The sequence below is a fragment of the Saccopteryx leptura genome, chromosome 10 (genome assembly GCF_036850995.1).
Source record: "Saccopteryx leptura isolate mSacLep1 chromosome 10, mSacLep1_pri_phased_curated, whole genome shotgun sequence".
Lineage (NCBI taxonomy): Eukaryota > Metazoa > Chordata > Mammalia > Chiroptera > Emballonuridae > Saccopteryx > Saccopteryx leptura.
In genome coordinates, this window is record NC_089512.1 from 57,002,443 (window position 1) to 57,017,914 (window position 15,472).

The 15,472-nt window shown below is 51.9% G+C and overlaps 1 protein-coding gene across 1 annotated transcript; it reads left to right on the top strand.

Moving 5' to 3' along the window:
• The first annotated feature begins 202 nt into the window (after nucleotides 1-202).
• On the top strand, nucleotides 203-14,806 carry ITIH1 (inter-alpha-trypsin inhibitor heavy chain 1). Its single transcript, XM_066350519.1, has 22 exons — nucleotides 203-349; nucleotides 583-603; nucleotides 906-1,072; nucleotides 1,529-1,633; nucleotides 2,011-2,173; nucleotides 2,734-2,847; nucleotides 4,140-4,265; nucleotides 4,351-4,467; nucleotides 5,226-5,394; nucleotides 5,481-5,606; nucleotides 6,541-6,722; nucleotides 6,980-7,165; nucleotides 8,791-8,930; nucleotides 9,468-9,622; nucleotides 9,720-9,734; nucleotides 10,115-10,135; nucleotides 10,572-10,655; nucleotides 10,767-10,880; nucleotides 12,263-12,464; nucleotides 13,507-13,679; nucleotides 14,284-14,395; nucleotides 14,550-14,806. The coding sequence occupies exons 1-22, from the start codon at nucleotides 248-250 to the stop codon at nucleotides 14,677-14,679; spliced, it is 2,724 nt and encodes a 907-aa protein (XP_066206616.1). The 5' UTR covers nucleotides 203-247; the 3' UTR covers nucleotides 14,680-14,806.
• Nucleotides 14,807-15,472: the final 666 nt, after the last annotated feature.

Sequence of the window (15,472 nt, forward strand, 5' to 3'; positions counted from 1 at the left end):
ACGAGCAGCCAGGATCTTCATAACTGATGTTGTCTGAGTGCAGTTCTCTACAGAGGGACACAGTCTGAGTCTGGTTAGGAGTTTATGCAGCTGAAAACTTCCCCAAGGAGAAAGCTTTCACTGTCAATTTTTGATCTCCCAAACTAATATTTGCCTTCATCTTGTCTAATGTTTAATCCATGTTTATCTAGCACTTTATTGATTGATGGTCTGAGTGAAGTGACAAGGCAGCGTGAGGTTTGAGACCATGGACGGTGCCATGGGGCTGCGGGGGCTGCTGTGGGTGTCCCTCCTCGCCCTGCAGGCCGTGCATGCTCAAGTTTCACCCAGAAGGCCCAAAGGCAGTGAGGTATGTGGGTAAATCTTCTGGGCAGAAACAGGCAGCTGGGCCTGGAAGGGACCAGGGAGGGATCAAAAGACCCTTACCCGAGGGGCTGGGGCCACCCCACCCACCTTGATAAACTCTGACTGGAGAAGTGAGGTTGAGGGGCACAGGATGCAGGCTGTCCCGCTCCCATACCTTAACAGAAAGCCATGCTCCTCTGAGCATTCACACTCACATGGCCCTGGTTTGTTTTACAGAAGCGACAGGCCGTGGACACGGTGAGTGAGTCTCCGTGGAGGAGTCTGTGGTGGGGCCATTACTGCACCCTTATTTTCCTCATCCCCCAGGGATGTGCCCTTCTGTTAGTGCTTTGTATAGAGTGACTCTTGTCTCCTGGAAATGAGGACCCCCTCTCCCCACTGCACAGTCTCAGGCAGAGAGAACAAATGGGTTTCTCCGGGAGGTTCTTGAGGTGCCTTGTGTCAGTCAGAACTGGGTGCTGATCCCAATACAGCACAAGGTCTCTCGCTGGCTCAGAGGTCCCCATCCCCGGCCACAGTGACCTCACTTCTCACTTTAGACTGTCAACGGGGTGCTCATCCAGAGTTTGAAAGTCAACTGCAAAGTTACCTCTCGCTTCGCCCACTATGTCATCACCAGCCAAGTGCTCAACAGTGCCAACGAAGCCAAGGAAGTGGCCTTCGATGTGGAGATCCCTAAGACAGCCTTCATCAGTCACTTTGTCGTGTGCGTGCCCTGCCTGACTCCCACACCCAGAACTGTCCATTCACCAGGCCTAGCCACCACCATGGCTCAAAGTGGTCAGATGGCACAGACTATCTCCTCATCTCCCAAAGGGCCACAGGCCATTTCCAGTGCTGAAGAGAGGACAGTCCTATAGGTCTGTTCTGGGCTCCCATTGTGGAGAGAAAACTGGGGCCTCTGGCCATGTTTTCAGCCTAAATCCCAAGGAGCAAAGGCCAGCATCCACAGCTTCTCGCTGGACTCTGGGTGTAGTTGTTCACTTTACTGTCAAGGGGCCTCCGAGCTACTATGTAGGCAGAGGAAGGCCAGTAGGAGACGCCCTCCCACCACTCACCTGGCAGGGCTTTTCTCAGGGTCTGTGCTGGGAGTGCCTCCAACATGAAGGGCCTGTGTGGTCAGGGAAGGGCACCTCTCCTAAGGGCTTCTTCCTTCCTGCAGCACAACAAATGGAAAAGCATTCATCGGGAACATAAAAGACAAAGGGACTGCGTGGAAGCAGTACCGGAAAGCAGCCATCTCAGGAGAGAACGCCGGCCTTGTCAGGTGAGACCCGAGCCCTGCTGGCCCAGTCTCTGAGGCTGCCCTCCCCTCGGGACCTATCTGAGGGCTGCAAGGGAGCTTTGGGTGGCGAGCAGCGCCGGGCTATGGGAAATGAGCAAACTACCCAAACCCAAATGCCAGGGCAGATGCACTGGACAAGGCTGGTGCTGGCTTGCCCATCTCCCAGACCAGTCTGCTGGAGAAGTCAGGCCCTATCCTCAGGCCCTGACTCTAACCAGCCAGCTAAGATAAGGGTGACAGTCAAAGACACCCAGGAACAGCACTAAAACAAATTGATTCTGAGGCTCATGCTTTAGGTAACAAGGACCCACATGTCACTTACCATTTGTCTGTGTCTTTACCTCTGGTGGCATGTCCAGGGCCTCGGGAAGGACAATGGAGCAGTTCACCATCCACATCTCCATCAGTCCCCAGAGCAAGGCCATGTTCCAGCTGACCTACGAGGAGGTGCTGAAGCGAAGGTTTATGCAGTACGATATCGTGATCAAAGTCAAGCCCAAGCAGCTGGTGCATCACTTTGAGGTAGATTGTAGGTGACCACAGACCCAGGGGAATGGTCGGGAACAGAGATCCTGCTTCTCCTTTGCTGTGGCTCTGAACATCGGCTCAGTTCCCACCACGCACCATCCCAGTCCCGTGCACACATGGGAGGGGACTGACCCCTAGGACGGACTCTGTCTGATAGGCTCTCCATGGGCAGGGAGCTCCCTGAATGTTCCTATTTCTTCCTCTGTGAGCCTCAGCTTGCTCCTCTGTTAAATGAGGGTTTCTGGGTATCCCAGGACTGCCATAAGGATCACAAGAGATAATAAATGTCCAGGTAGTTTGTGAACCAGAAAGTCCTGGACGGCCTGAGGGACTGGGATTGTCTCTGGTACCTCAGTGGTGGCTGAGTTGAGGGGTGCAGGCATGCATACCTCCATTCAGCCAATATTTTTGGAGTGCCTATGACTTGCCAGGCCCTTTCCTGAGGGCTAGGTGGACACTGCACACAGTAGGTGGCCAGGACACATGTTGGCTCTTGGCTGAGACTTGATGGCCCTCATGGGAGCCTTGGTGCAAGAACTGCCTCAATGATGCAGATCGACGTGGACATCTTTGAGCCCCAGGGGATCAGCAAGCTGGATGCACAGACCTCCTTCCTCCCCAAAGAACTGGCAACTCAACTCATCAAGAAGTCCTTCTCAGGCAAAGAGGTAAGGGGGATAGCTGTGGGTGGTGGCAGGCCCCCCCAGGACTTCTCAACCTGGCTCAAACCCTTATGGAGTGTCCCAACTTGTCCAGGAACCAGGCAAGGGCTTCAGGCTTCCATAGGGGTGAGAGGTTGGTATTCCATGGAAAGTAGGCAATCTTGGTTCTCAGAGCAACTTAGCAAAAGCCTGCATGCTGAGGATGGGGAAGGCGCCCATTTTGGCTATGTGGTCTGGGTGAGCTGCTGGCTTTCTTGAGCCTCAGTTTCCTCTTTTCCTGTATCACACCCATCGGAAAGCATTCAGGGCATGTGAGCAAACATCAAATGCTGTTGAGGTTAGGAGTCCAAGTTCCAGTGTTCTTGGAAACATAGTTAGGTTTGGACAGGCCTTTGGCTTACCCAGCTACTTGCCACACACTTGCAGGAATGCTAGAAGTCCCCTGCTTGCCATCTCACCAGTCCCAGAGGAGTAGGGCATATGGGTGCCACCTAGTGCCCTGATTCCTAGCTTTCCCTCAACTGGAGCCAGGACCAAACCCTTGATTTTTCACCTAGCTTTGGTAGTGACTCATAACAATTTATTTAAAAGAAATGTTTCTTTCAGTTTTAGGGGGAGCTCCTTTTAAACAAAATATAACACCCCAGAGTGTTAGCAAACATGCTTGTTTTTAGCAAGGGACCAAGAGAATGGGTCTTTTTCTTCCTGTCAATTCTTGTCATGTGTTGTGTTTATTTATGAGCATAACTTACTTTTATAACAAACAAAACTAAAAATACAATGTCTTAAAGAAAATGTGGAAAGTACAGAATTATAGAGAAGTACTGAGTAAAAACAATCCCTCATTTCCCTGAGCACCAACATCAAGTCATTCCAGAGCTCAGCTCCCACTCCGGGCCCTTCGCTCCAGCCTCTGCTCTTTGACTATCCATGTGGGTTCTGTTTTCCACCCTTGCTTTTGTACTCCATCATTTGAATTGACTGATGCTCTCATGCTCTCATACAGCTATTTTGATTTTATTTTGTACCCAATTTGGTGATGCTTATTATATAAAACCCCAAATATTCAGAAACATATAAGCAGAGATAGGTTTTCTCTCCTACTACAGGTATTACCCTCAGCAGTTGTGTGAGGGGCCTGAGTCATTTCTATGATCATGCAGCATGTGCGTGTGCGCATGCACACACACACACACACACACACACACACACACACACACACCCCTTATGTTGCCTTTGCAAACATCCTATCTGCGGCTGCACAAACCAGTAATGCTTCACACCCTTGTTGGTTCCAGGGCCATGTGCTTTACCGTCCCACCGTGGGCCAGCAGCAATCCTGCCCCACATGCTCTACTACCTTGCTGGATGGGGAATTCACAGTGACCTACGATGTCAATAGAGACAAAATATGTGACCTCCTGGTAAGCCCAAAGCTTCTGGCCCAAGACTCAGAGAGTGGGCAAGGCTGCTTGTGAAAGAGGCCTCACTCTTTTCTTTGTGTTTCAGGTTGCCAATAACCACTTTGCTCACTTCTTTGCCCCCCAAAACTTGACGAACCTGAACAAGAATGTAGTTTTTGTGATTGACATCAGCTCCTCCATGGCAGGCCAGAAAGAGAAGCAGGTAAACCATGTCTTTAAACAGTTTACCCAATGTAAGCTTGTTCAATCTTTACCCATAGTCCGTGCTGCTTTTGCTGCCAGAGTCTGGGTTTGGGATTTCTGCTCCTTATCAGAGCCAGGGTGACTTGTGGTTGAGGGTTCTGGAATCAATCACTTCCTCCCTATGCAACTGTGGGCAAGTCCATTCATATTTCCTTAGTGGCAAAATGGGAATAATAGTATATATATAATATATATATTGTTGCAGTTCCCAGGTTAGCCAGCAGGGGCATCACCTCAAGATGCTTGTGGAAACTGGAGACGTCTAAAATGGGAGGTTTGGCCTCATAAAAATGGACTATTGATGAGGGAGTGCGTGGAAGATGAAAATAGGGATAATTATGAAGGTCCACAGGGAGGTGTCTTGTAACATGGCCACTGATATGGCTCATGGTGCTCTGAAGTGTCTTGTCCATAGTGCAGTAGAGCCACAACTGGACAAGCAGAGTTTTAGAAACTAGTCCACTGGGTCCTCTTCCTTAATCCATCCCCCTTAGACTTCTGGTCATTTCTTCTCCCCACACTGGGTACCTTTGCCTTCTCCCCACCGCCCCTAACCTCAGGACCCTACATGATGCTCCTCTCCTGGCACCTCCTGGCTATCCCCTCCTGCTTGTGCACCATGTACTTCTGCTCTGGAGATCTCTGAGATTGGTATCTGGAGCTGACAGAAGCCACTATCCTGGCTCTGTCACTCCACTGACTGTCCTGTTCTTGCAGACCAAGGAGGCACTCCTTAAAATCCTAGGGGACATGCGGCCAGGGGACTACTTCGACCTGGTCCTCTTCGGGTCCGAAGTGCAATCGTGGAGGGGCTCCCTGGTGCTGGCATCCACCGCCAATCTGAAAGCAGCTCAGGACTTCGTGCGGCACTTCTCTCTGGCTGGGGGTAAGGGCAGGTGTCTTGGGCCACCTTGGTGTTGTCTCTGTTCCCTAGGAATGAGAGCATACACTGGTCTGCTTTCTCTCCTGCAGCCACAAACCTGAATGGAGGTTTGCTTCGGGGAATTGAGATCTTGAACAAAGCTCAGAGAAGCAACCCAAGACTCAGCAGCCATGCCCCAATTCTCATCATGTTAACAGATGGCGAGCCTACAGAGGGTAAGAACCTTTAGGGCTACCTTGGGAGGTACTGAGCTCTTCATTATCGAAAGCATTCAAGTTGCACTTGGAAACACAAACACTAGGGATACTGTGGGGGGTGACAAGGGTCAAGGCAAAGGCAAGCATTGATCTAAAAAGAATTCAGACCATAACGTCTGCAGGAACTTCAGGCATAGTTCTGTCCTGAGCTGAGAAATTGGGGGAGTTTCTGCATGACACAGCATTGCACAGGGCCTAGGACAATGGGCATATTCCTAGGATGAGTTTAATGACCTATATATTCAGCATCAACTGTGTGCTAAGCACAGGACTAGAGACCAAGAAGGGATACCAAGAGAATAAGATATGTCTCTGCCCTGAGGGTCCCAGTGTCCACAGGGGAGGCAGACCCAGGAGCAGAAGCTCTGTTGAGGGCTCTGAAAGAACAGAGTGCCAAGAGGCTGCAGGACCACAAACAAGGGGCACCTGGCTCAGAAAAGGTCCTAGAAAGCCTCCAGGAAGAGGTGATTGCTGAGCTCAGTCTGGAAGGAGAGGAGAAGCAGGAAGGGACACAGGACCTGGCAGAGGTGGCAGCTTAGGCAAAAAAAAAAAGTATCTGCACTAGCAGGGCCTGCCCGGTAACTGCAGGCATATGCAGAATAGTAAACAAGGGTGCAAAGGTCAGCATGGCCTCACAGGCCACAGCAAGGAGCCATGGGAGGGTATAGAGTAGAACCAGATCTTCTGGTGAGCGATCCATATAGATGGGCAAGGAACTGTTAGCAGTTGTTGCAGTTCCCAGGTTAGCCAGCAGGGACATTGCCTCAAGATGCTGTGGGAACTGGAGACTAAGATGGGAGGTTTGGCCCCTGGGGAGTGTGCCTCAAAGTCTGCTGGTGCTCCACATGCCTGTGAGCTGGTATCCAGTCACTGCCTGGGTATGTGGCTGCAGGAGTGAGGGACCGTTCCCAAATCCTCATGAATGTCCGCAACGCCATCGGGGGCAGGTTCCCGCTCTACAACTTGGGCTTCGGCCAAGATGTGGACTTCAATTTCCTGGAGATCATGTCCATGGAGAACAATGGACGGGCCCAGAGAATCTATGAGGACCATGACGCCACCCAGCAGCTACAGGTCTCCTCTTTCGCCCACCCCACTCCACCCCCCAATGCACCACCTTGACAGCCATTTGCCCATCAGCCTGGAGGAACAGATAAAGCTTTGGCATGGGTTCGAATTAACTGAGTGCTTCGAGCCAATTACTTAACCCTTCTGAGTCTATGATTCCTTCTATACAATGCGTATCCCCAAACCCCACTTTGTGAGTGGGTTTCCCATTGGGTGCCCAGGGTAACCCATCAGTTCTGAGGCTGTGCCTCCCACCCTTGCAGGGTTTTTACAACCAGGTAGCCAACCCCTTGCTGGTGGACGTGGAGTTGCAATACCCCCAGGATGCTGTCTCGGCCCTGACCCAGCACAGCCATAAACAGTACTATGAAGGTTCGGAGATTGTGGTGGCTGGGCGCATTGCTGACCACAAACTGAGCAGCTTCAAGGCTGATGTGCAGGCCCATGGGGTAAATAGTGGGCTGTGGAGGGTGGAGAGACCCAGCAGTTCCCAGATGCTCCAAACCCACACTGTTCCCCACTCCTGCCCCCCCAGGGGGGGCTCTCTTTCCACAGAGTAGTGCCTCCACACACATCGTGCCGCATACACCCCAGGCCTGAACACTCCTTCATGCAGGTGTCCCAGAGACAAGATGGTATGAGGCTAATATGGCCTTGACTAGTTGTAGCCCCTTGGCCCAAAATGGACCACTTGTTACTCCTCACATCATTTCCTGCAAAGCATGGGAGAGGAAGAGATCAGCCTCTTCCTTCTCTCTTGAACACCATTTCCTGAACACCTACTCTGCATCTGGCTTTGTGCCACAGTGCAGAGTGTGTGTTCATGTGCACATTGGGGGTCTGGGTGTGTGATACCTGGATCCTGCCCTAAAGGATAGGGACTCAAGCCCTGAAGTGTGGTTGAGGGTGCAAAACTTCAGGCTTTGAGTGAGGAGAGCTGAGCTGGATGCTGGCTTCACCCTGACCAGCTGGGTCCAGCTCTCTAGGTCTCAATTTCCCTTCTGTACCATGGGGGAAGCATTACATTGGAGAGCTGTGTGGAGAAAATGCAATGATATGCTTACACAGTGCTGGTGCATGGAATGCCCTTAGGAAATGTTGCCCCATTGTTGCAGCTGGGGAAAGAAGGCACATCTGGCCTGACTGGTGGTGGCACAGTGGATAGAGCATCAACCTGGGACACTGAGGTCCCAGGTTCAAAACCCCAAGTTTGCTGGCTTGAGCATGGGCTCATCAGCTTGAGTACAGGCTCACTAGTTTGAGCGTGGGGTTGCTGGCTTGAGCGTGGGATTATAGATATGACCCCATGGTCACTGGCTTGAGGCCCAAGGTTGCTGAATTGAGTCAAGCCAGTGGACTTGAGCAAGGGGTCACTGGCTCAGCTGGAGCCGCCCATTCAAGGCACACATGAGAAGCAATCAATGAACAACCAAAGTGATGCAACTATGAGATGATGCTTCTCATCTCTCTCTTCTTTCCTTCCTTCCTTCCTTTCACTCTCTCCAAACAAAGACAGAGAGAGAGAGAGAAAGAAAGAGAGAGAGAGAGAGAGAGAGAGAGAGAGAGAGAAAGAGAAAGGAGGGAGGGAGGAAGGGAGGAAGGAAGGAAGGAAGGAAGAAGGAAAGGAAGGGAAGGAGAATGAAGGGAGGGAGGGAGGGAAGGAAGGAGGGAGGGAGAAGAGAAGGAAAGAAAAGAATGAAAGCAGGCAGATCTGTGTGCTATGGGAGGTTGAATTGTGTAGTCCACCAGGAACATGGCAGGTGTTTGGAGGAGCAGGGCATGGTGGAAACAGCTGCTTGTTGGCATCTGTGAAAGAGAGTAATTTCATGACGTTAGGGCCTGGTTCTCCTATCCCTGGAATCCCCAGGGCTTAGGCCAACCTGGCTCCCAGAGGCTGCTCAGCAAGCTTTTGTGGAAGGAATGGCTGGATGGGGATGAGGAGAGCGAGCTTAGGAAAGGGGCTGCTGAGAAGAAAGCTGCAGAGACCAGACAAGAGTGGGACTCCTTGGAGCCTTGAGGACCACCAGAAGTTGTGCTCACAACTCCCAGCCTGTCTCCCCCTCGCAACCCTCAGGAGGGCCAAGAATTCAAGACATCTTGCCTAGTGGATGAGGCAGAGATGAAGAAACTGCTCCAAGAGCGGGGCCACATGCTGGAGAACCACATTGAACGCCTCTGGGCCTACCTCACCATCCAGGAGATGCTGGCCAAGCGGTATGACGCCTGCAGCCACCTGGCAGCCACTGTCCACCCCAGAGGACCCCTCACCCTCAAGTTTACTGCCCTCCTTTGCTCACTGAGCTAATATCAACCAGTCAGCTAATAGTGTGAGCTGGGCCCATGAGGCCACAGGACAGCCCACTTTCTCCCTCCACTCAACAGCCTTTTACTGTGGGGTTGCTGCATCCAGACACAATTATTTAACCCTTACAACATGCAGGGGAATGTCTTCATTATCCCCATTTAACAGATGAGCAAACAGACTCAGAGAGGTGAGACCACTTGCCTAGAATCTCACAGCTGTTAAATTTCTGGGTGTTTCTGAGGCACATCCCACAACCCTGCCAAATCTTCAGGTTTTCCATGTGGGAAGTCTTTAAGTCATGAGGCCCTTGATGACAGCCATTGAACAAGGACATTGCAGGTGCTCAGTACGTGGTTGGGGAATGAATGAACAAATGAGTGAAAGGACGAGAGAGTACAAGTCCATTCTCCAAACTGCGGGGCTTGGAGCAGGGGTTTGTCTCACAGGATGAAGTTGGGGGGAGAGGAGAGGGACAAGCTATCAGCCGAGATTCTGCAGATGTCACTGAACTATCAATTTGTGACCCCGCTGACCTCCATGACTATGAGCGGCTTGGTGGACGAGAGTGGCCTACAGCCTGTCATTGACAAGCCAACTGAGGGTACGCCTCCTGCAGAGGGGGAGGCTGTGTGCCTGCAGAGGCTTCCGAGAGCCAAAACGTCCTGGGCTTTAATTCTCTTCCCTTTCTTCTCTTCCAGATTATCAACCCTTGGGTAAGTTTTTAATCACATTGGTTTTGTCTAAGGGTTTCCAGTGGCTGGGCAGGGGGCCACTGCTCCTGCACTCAAGTGGGAGCCCCCCCCCCGACCTCCCTGCCTCCACCTCTTCATGGTCTCTCCTTCCCTGAGATGCCCTTACCCCCTTTACCACAAACTAATTATTGCCTTCTGTGTGTGTGTGGGGGGGGGGGGGGCCTTTTACAGCCTGAATCCCCCACTGACCTTTACTGGGGACCTTGTGTGAGCACATGTCTGTGAGGAGGCGTGAGCCTGTGGGGAGGGCTAGGACCCCAGGAAGAGGGTCAGCCTAGGCCTGATTGGCCTCTGGGCCTGGGGTACACTTGGACAATGAGATGTGCCATTTTTCTCCACAGAGATGCTGGGACATAGAAGGTGTAAGTGGCAGCCATCTTGATGACACCCATCTCTACCTCTCTCCTCTACATGTCACTGTCCCTCAGTCTGTGCCTTCAGTCCTGAGCAAAGCCCCTAGGTTTTGCCTGATGAGGAAATGACAGCCCAGAGCCTCCTTCCTCTGTTCTAGCTCTTTTCACTGCCACTCACTGAGAATCCTTAGACAGTACCCTGATGTGGGCCTGGCCACCCCAACCCTTTGCCACCAGCCCTACCAGGTCCCCATGGAAGGAGACAGTGGGTCGGCCCACTACACTGGGCCAAGCTTCTCTTCCCACCTCCCAAGAGGCCTCAAGGGTTCTGTGTCCACTCCTGCCCTGATGACCCCAGGGGTGGGAGGGGCCTGAAAAAGGAGCACACAGCCCCAGGGAAGCCCTGCTGCCTTCCTTCGCAATGCCATTCCCTTTTGCCGGCCAGCGTTCGTGCTGCCAGCCAACCAGAAGCCTTCTCCGACTCGCCCTAGCTCCAGTGACAAGAAGTTGCCAGACAAAGTAACTGGTGGTGAGTCTTTGGGAGGGTCTGAGGGGACACCCCTGCCTGATTGAACCCTTGCCCCCAGCTGGCTCCCTTTGCCCAATGCCCAATCTAATGGACTCCATGCTGTGCCTCCAGTGGACACTGACCCCCACTTCATTATCAACATACCCCAGAAAGAGGACACCCTGTGCTTCAACATCAATGAAGAGCCTGGTGTAATCCTGAGTCTGGTGCAGGACCCCAACACAGGTACGGTGACATCACACCCTCTGCCAAACAGGGCAGGGGCTGGGGCCTCCACTTCCTACACTCTGTGCACCTACCTGTCTGTCGCCTGCCTGGTCTCGACTTGCCTTTTTCTTGCCCCATCACCTGCCTGGGCCCTGTACAGGGCCTGCTCTATGGGCAGCTGACCCATGCAGGTGCATAAGACCCTATGTTTAGAAGGGCCCTAAGCTCAGTTTGTTGGTCTATTGGTGTCTTAAAATTCTTAACAATTTTATTTATTTACTTATTTATTTATTTTCTGAATTTAGAAGCAGGGAAGCAGTCAGACAGACTCCTACATGCAACTGACCAGGATCCACCTGGCATGCCCACCAGGGGGCAATGCTCTGCCCATCTGGGGCATCGCTCCACTGCAGCCGGAGCCATTCTAGCACCTGAGGCGGAGGCCATGGGGCCATCCTCAGTGCCCAGGACTACTTGGCTCCAATGGAGCCTTGGCTGCGGGAGGGGAAGAGAGAGACAGAGAGGAAGGAGAGGGGGAGGGGTGGAGAAGCAGATGGGTGCTTCTACTGTGTGCCCTGGCTGGGAGTTGAACCTGGGACTTCCGCACACTAGGCTGATGCTCTACCACTGAGCCAACTGACCAGGGCCTCTTAACAATTTTTAAACAAGGAATGTCACATTTTCATTTTGTACTGAGTCCTGCAAATTATGTAGTTGTCCTGCCTTGCCTTTCTCTCCAGCATGACTGAGGGAGCCTGAGTCCCAGCAATGCTCAGGGAATGGTGGGAATGGCTCCCTCTCTATCTCTCGGTCACTTCTGTCTTCCCAGTTCAGTTAGTCCATCTGCAAATGTTTAATGGACATGTGCTAGGGAGCAGGTTTGCAGTGGGCACCAAGACAAAGTCCCTGCTATCATGGAGTTTAGAGGAGACAATCAGGTGAATGAGTTCTTAAATGACAATTGCAGAGCATGAGACCTGCTGTGTTAGGACAGTGAAGATGGGAGGGGGCTTTTGGCTGCCCGGATCAGAGGAGGCCTCTGAGAAGAGGCCCCACAAATGTGTCTACAGCGCTTTGTACGACCTGCCCCTGTATCAGCAACTGAGGTCACAGAGAAGGAGCAGGTCAAGTCCTGCAAGATCTCTTTCAAGGCCCAGACCTGAAGGCTGAGTACTGGATAGTTAGTGTGGTGGGAGGAAAGAAGAAGGAGGCAGTGTTGTATGTAGCCTGGATCAGTCCTGCAGGCTCCCCTTGGGAGGTAAGACCCTTAAAGACAGCCTGGCATGGGTGGGTGGGGGATCTTTCAAGAAAGTGGCATGAGCAAAGGCATGCTAGGTGAGCACCTAGTGAAAGCTACCTCCTCCAACCTGGATTGTCCCTTTACCCCCCCCCCCCCGCAGGCTTCTCAGTGAATGGGCAGCTCATTGGTGACAAGGCCAGGAGCCCTGGGCAGCATGAGGGCACATACTTTGGGCGGCTGGGGATTGCAAACCCTGCAACAGGCTTTCAGCTGGAAGTGACTCCTCAGAACATCACACTAAATGCTGGCTCAGGCGGGACCGTGTTCTCTTGGAGGGACCAGGCTTCGCTACGGCAGGACAAGTAACTGGGTTGGGACCAGGGCCTGGGCAGGGAGGCAGGGTAGGTGGAGGCAGAGGCAGAAGCCCCAGAGCCAGCTCTGCTGCCTGAGACTACGAGGCCCTTATTCCCTGAGCCATGTCTGTGATGACATTCATGTGGCCTCCATGTGGGCTGTGCAGACATGTAGGGCCTGGTGGACTTCCCATTCCCTTGGTTTCTAGATCTGTGTTCTGGACTAGCTGCTTGAATGCCTGTGCTCCCACGGCACCCTTGCCCTGCAGCTTACCCCATCTCTACCAAATAAAGCTGGCCACTACTTCCTGGAAGCCCTCCTAGTCTCTCCCTCTGTTGAACTCTAGAGTTCTTTGGGCTTCTCTTTCAGCACCTGCCTTAGTATGCCTTGTCTCGTGTTTGTTTCTTCATTCACTCCTTCATTCATTGAACAAACTCCTCTGAGTACCAGAGACCAATGCTGGGCAGCAGAGCTATAAGAAGATGTAGGGAGATTCTGGTGTGGAGGACATAGGTGATAAGTGAGAGTCAAAGAGTATAGATTGTCACTCAGGCTGATAGCTCGGTTGGTTAGAGCTTCATCTCAAAGCACAAAAGTTGCCAGTTTGATCCTCAGGGCACATCCAGGAACAGATTGATATTCTCTTTATCTCTCTCTCTCTCTCTCTCTGCCTTCCTCTCTCTAAAATCAATCAAACAAACAAGAACACACACTGATATTAGACAGGCTAGAGTCTGAGTTCTGGCTCCACTGCTTATAGCTGTGTGATCTTGGGCAAGTTACTTAACCTCTCTGAACCTGGTCCTCATAGTTCTCAGAGTGAGAACTGAATGATGCAGTTTGGATGGAAAGCTTGGCACAGGTCCTAGCACATTGTAAGGGCCCCATATGTAATAGCAACATGTGGGAAGAAGCACAGAGCATATATACCCAATCATCTGGGGGTGAGGCTAGGCAGGTCAAAAGAGCTGGGTCCCAGAGGACAAGGGTGGCTAAGTGGAGAGGGTGCAGTGCAGCCACATTTGTGCCCATGGCCTCCTGTCCCTGCAGGGTAGTGGTGACCATCAACAGGAAGAGGAACCTGGTGGTATCTGTGGAGGATGGAGGCACCTTTGAGGTCGTCCTGCACCGGGTATGGAAGGGGAGTGCCATCCACCAGGATTTCCTGGGCTTCTACGTGCTGGATAGTCACCGGATGTCTGCACGGACACATGGGCTGCTAGGTATGGCTGACCAGGCAGGCAGAGGTGGGGGAGTAGTGTGTTGAAGCCAGTGGATTGATCAGCTCTGCAGCTGGGCATCAGAACAAGCCCACCTCCAACATGACCTCCAAGGCTCAGAGATACAAAGAGGGCTTGTCCTGGTGAGGGTCTTGTCCCTCAAAGAGGCTGCAATCAAACATACAGTAAACTATAGTGTAAGTAAGCCTGGAAGTGAATGGGGAGAGGCCCAATTAGCAAACAGAAAAGTCCAGCAGGCTCCCAGAGACCTCCTGGATTGGATGAGTCATCAGCCACACTGCTTCTCCTGTGGCCTTCCTGCAGACCCTGTTCTCTGCGGGCACCTACCCATCAAACCCCTCTCCCAGTCAGATTCCTTTGGGATTGGTCCAAAAAGACAGGAGGTATAACCACCTGACAGTATATCTACTTCTCTATAGCAGGTAAACTAAATGAATGGCTTGGATGTCAGAATTTATCAGAAACAGTCAAGCCCTCGAAAAAAAGTGTTCAAGCAACTCTCTAAACCTCCATTGAGCACCTACTGAGTGCAAGGCATGAGCAAGGCTCCTTGCCAGTAACTGCTGCCTCCATTGTGCCTTTCCAGGACAATTCTTTCAGCCTTTTGATTATAAAGTATTCAACCTCCACCCAGGCTCCAACCCTCAAAAGACAGATGCCACAATGGTGGTGAAGAACCATCAGCTGACAGTTACCAGGTGGGTGGGCTGCTTTCCTAGCATCTCTGCCCTTGGTGTTGCCCATTGTTGGTCCAGGCCTTCCTCCTGGTGTCACATGGATATGGGTGGGCTTTCTGGGAGATGTAGCTCTGCTGGGTCTAGAAGATGACTCCAGCTTACTTGTGTCTCCCAGAGGCTTGCAAAAAGACTACAGCAAGGATCATCGGCATGGGGCTGAGGTGACGTGCTGGTTCGTCCACAACAACGGGGCCGGACTGATTGATGGTGTTCACACTGACTACATCGTCACTGACATCTTCTGAGCCAGCACACCTGTCCTGCCTTGGAGGACAGCATCCTAACCTGCAGCTCAGGCCACACCACTCTCTCTAAGGGGTCCCCTGTGTCAAAACACTCATGACTTCTATTAAAAATAGGCTATATTCCTCCCAGGCTGGCTGCTCTTTGGAAGGGAGGATGGCAGGAAAGCAACCCAGGGTGCTGCTCCTCAGACGGGCTCAGAGGTTCCAGCAGACTCGGAGGCCGGGAGGGAGCCCACATCAATTCGTACACACCCCACCCTCTTCTGTGCCACTGCCTCTCATGTACCCTTGGGATGCCCTGCATGTACCCCCCACACAGCTCCTCCTACATGTTCAAGGACCAAATGACACTGACAACATGTATAGGAATGACTAGCAAGAGTCACAGCGGACTGTTTCCTGTAGCCAGGCACTGTTCGAAGTGCCTTAGTTGAATTAACTAAATGCTTGCTTCTAGCAGCAGCTAGGGGAGATTTTATCTCCCCTAGGACCATTTACAGCTAATGTTAGGTAATTTGTCCAAAATCACTCATCTTGCAAGTGGCAGAGCTGTGATTTGAACCCATGCTGTCTGATGTTAGCATCTGAGTGCTTAGTTACCCCTATGTCAATACTACAGTTAGGCTCAGTGACTGACGGCCAAAGCTTCATGGGATTTGATTCCAGATATTCCAAAGTATCACTTAAAATGAATATATGAAAGAAACATGAAATATATATGGACTTGGGATCCTGAAGAAGTGCTACCAGTAGCTGGAGGTGATACCCACTGGGGTTGGAGCATCAGGAGGCA

Excerpts from the sequence above, each read along its gene's own strand:
- ITIH1 (XM_066350519.1), top strand. The coding sequence starts at position 248 with ATGGACGGTGCCATGGGGCTGCGGGGGCTGCTGTGGGTGTCCCTCCTC. Across the intron at positions 4,266-4,350 it reads ACAAAATATGTGACCTCCTG|GTTGCCAATAACCACTTTGC; the intron begins GTAAGCCCAAAG and ends TTTGTGTTTCAG. Across the intron at positions 7,166-8,790 it reads CTGATGTGCAGGCCCATGGG|GAGGGCCAAGAATTCAAGAC; the intron begins GTAAATAGTGGG and ends CGCAACCCTCAG.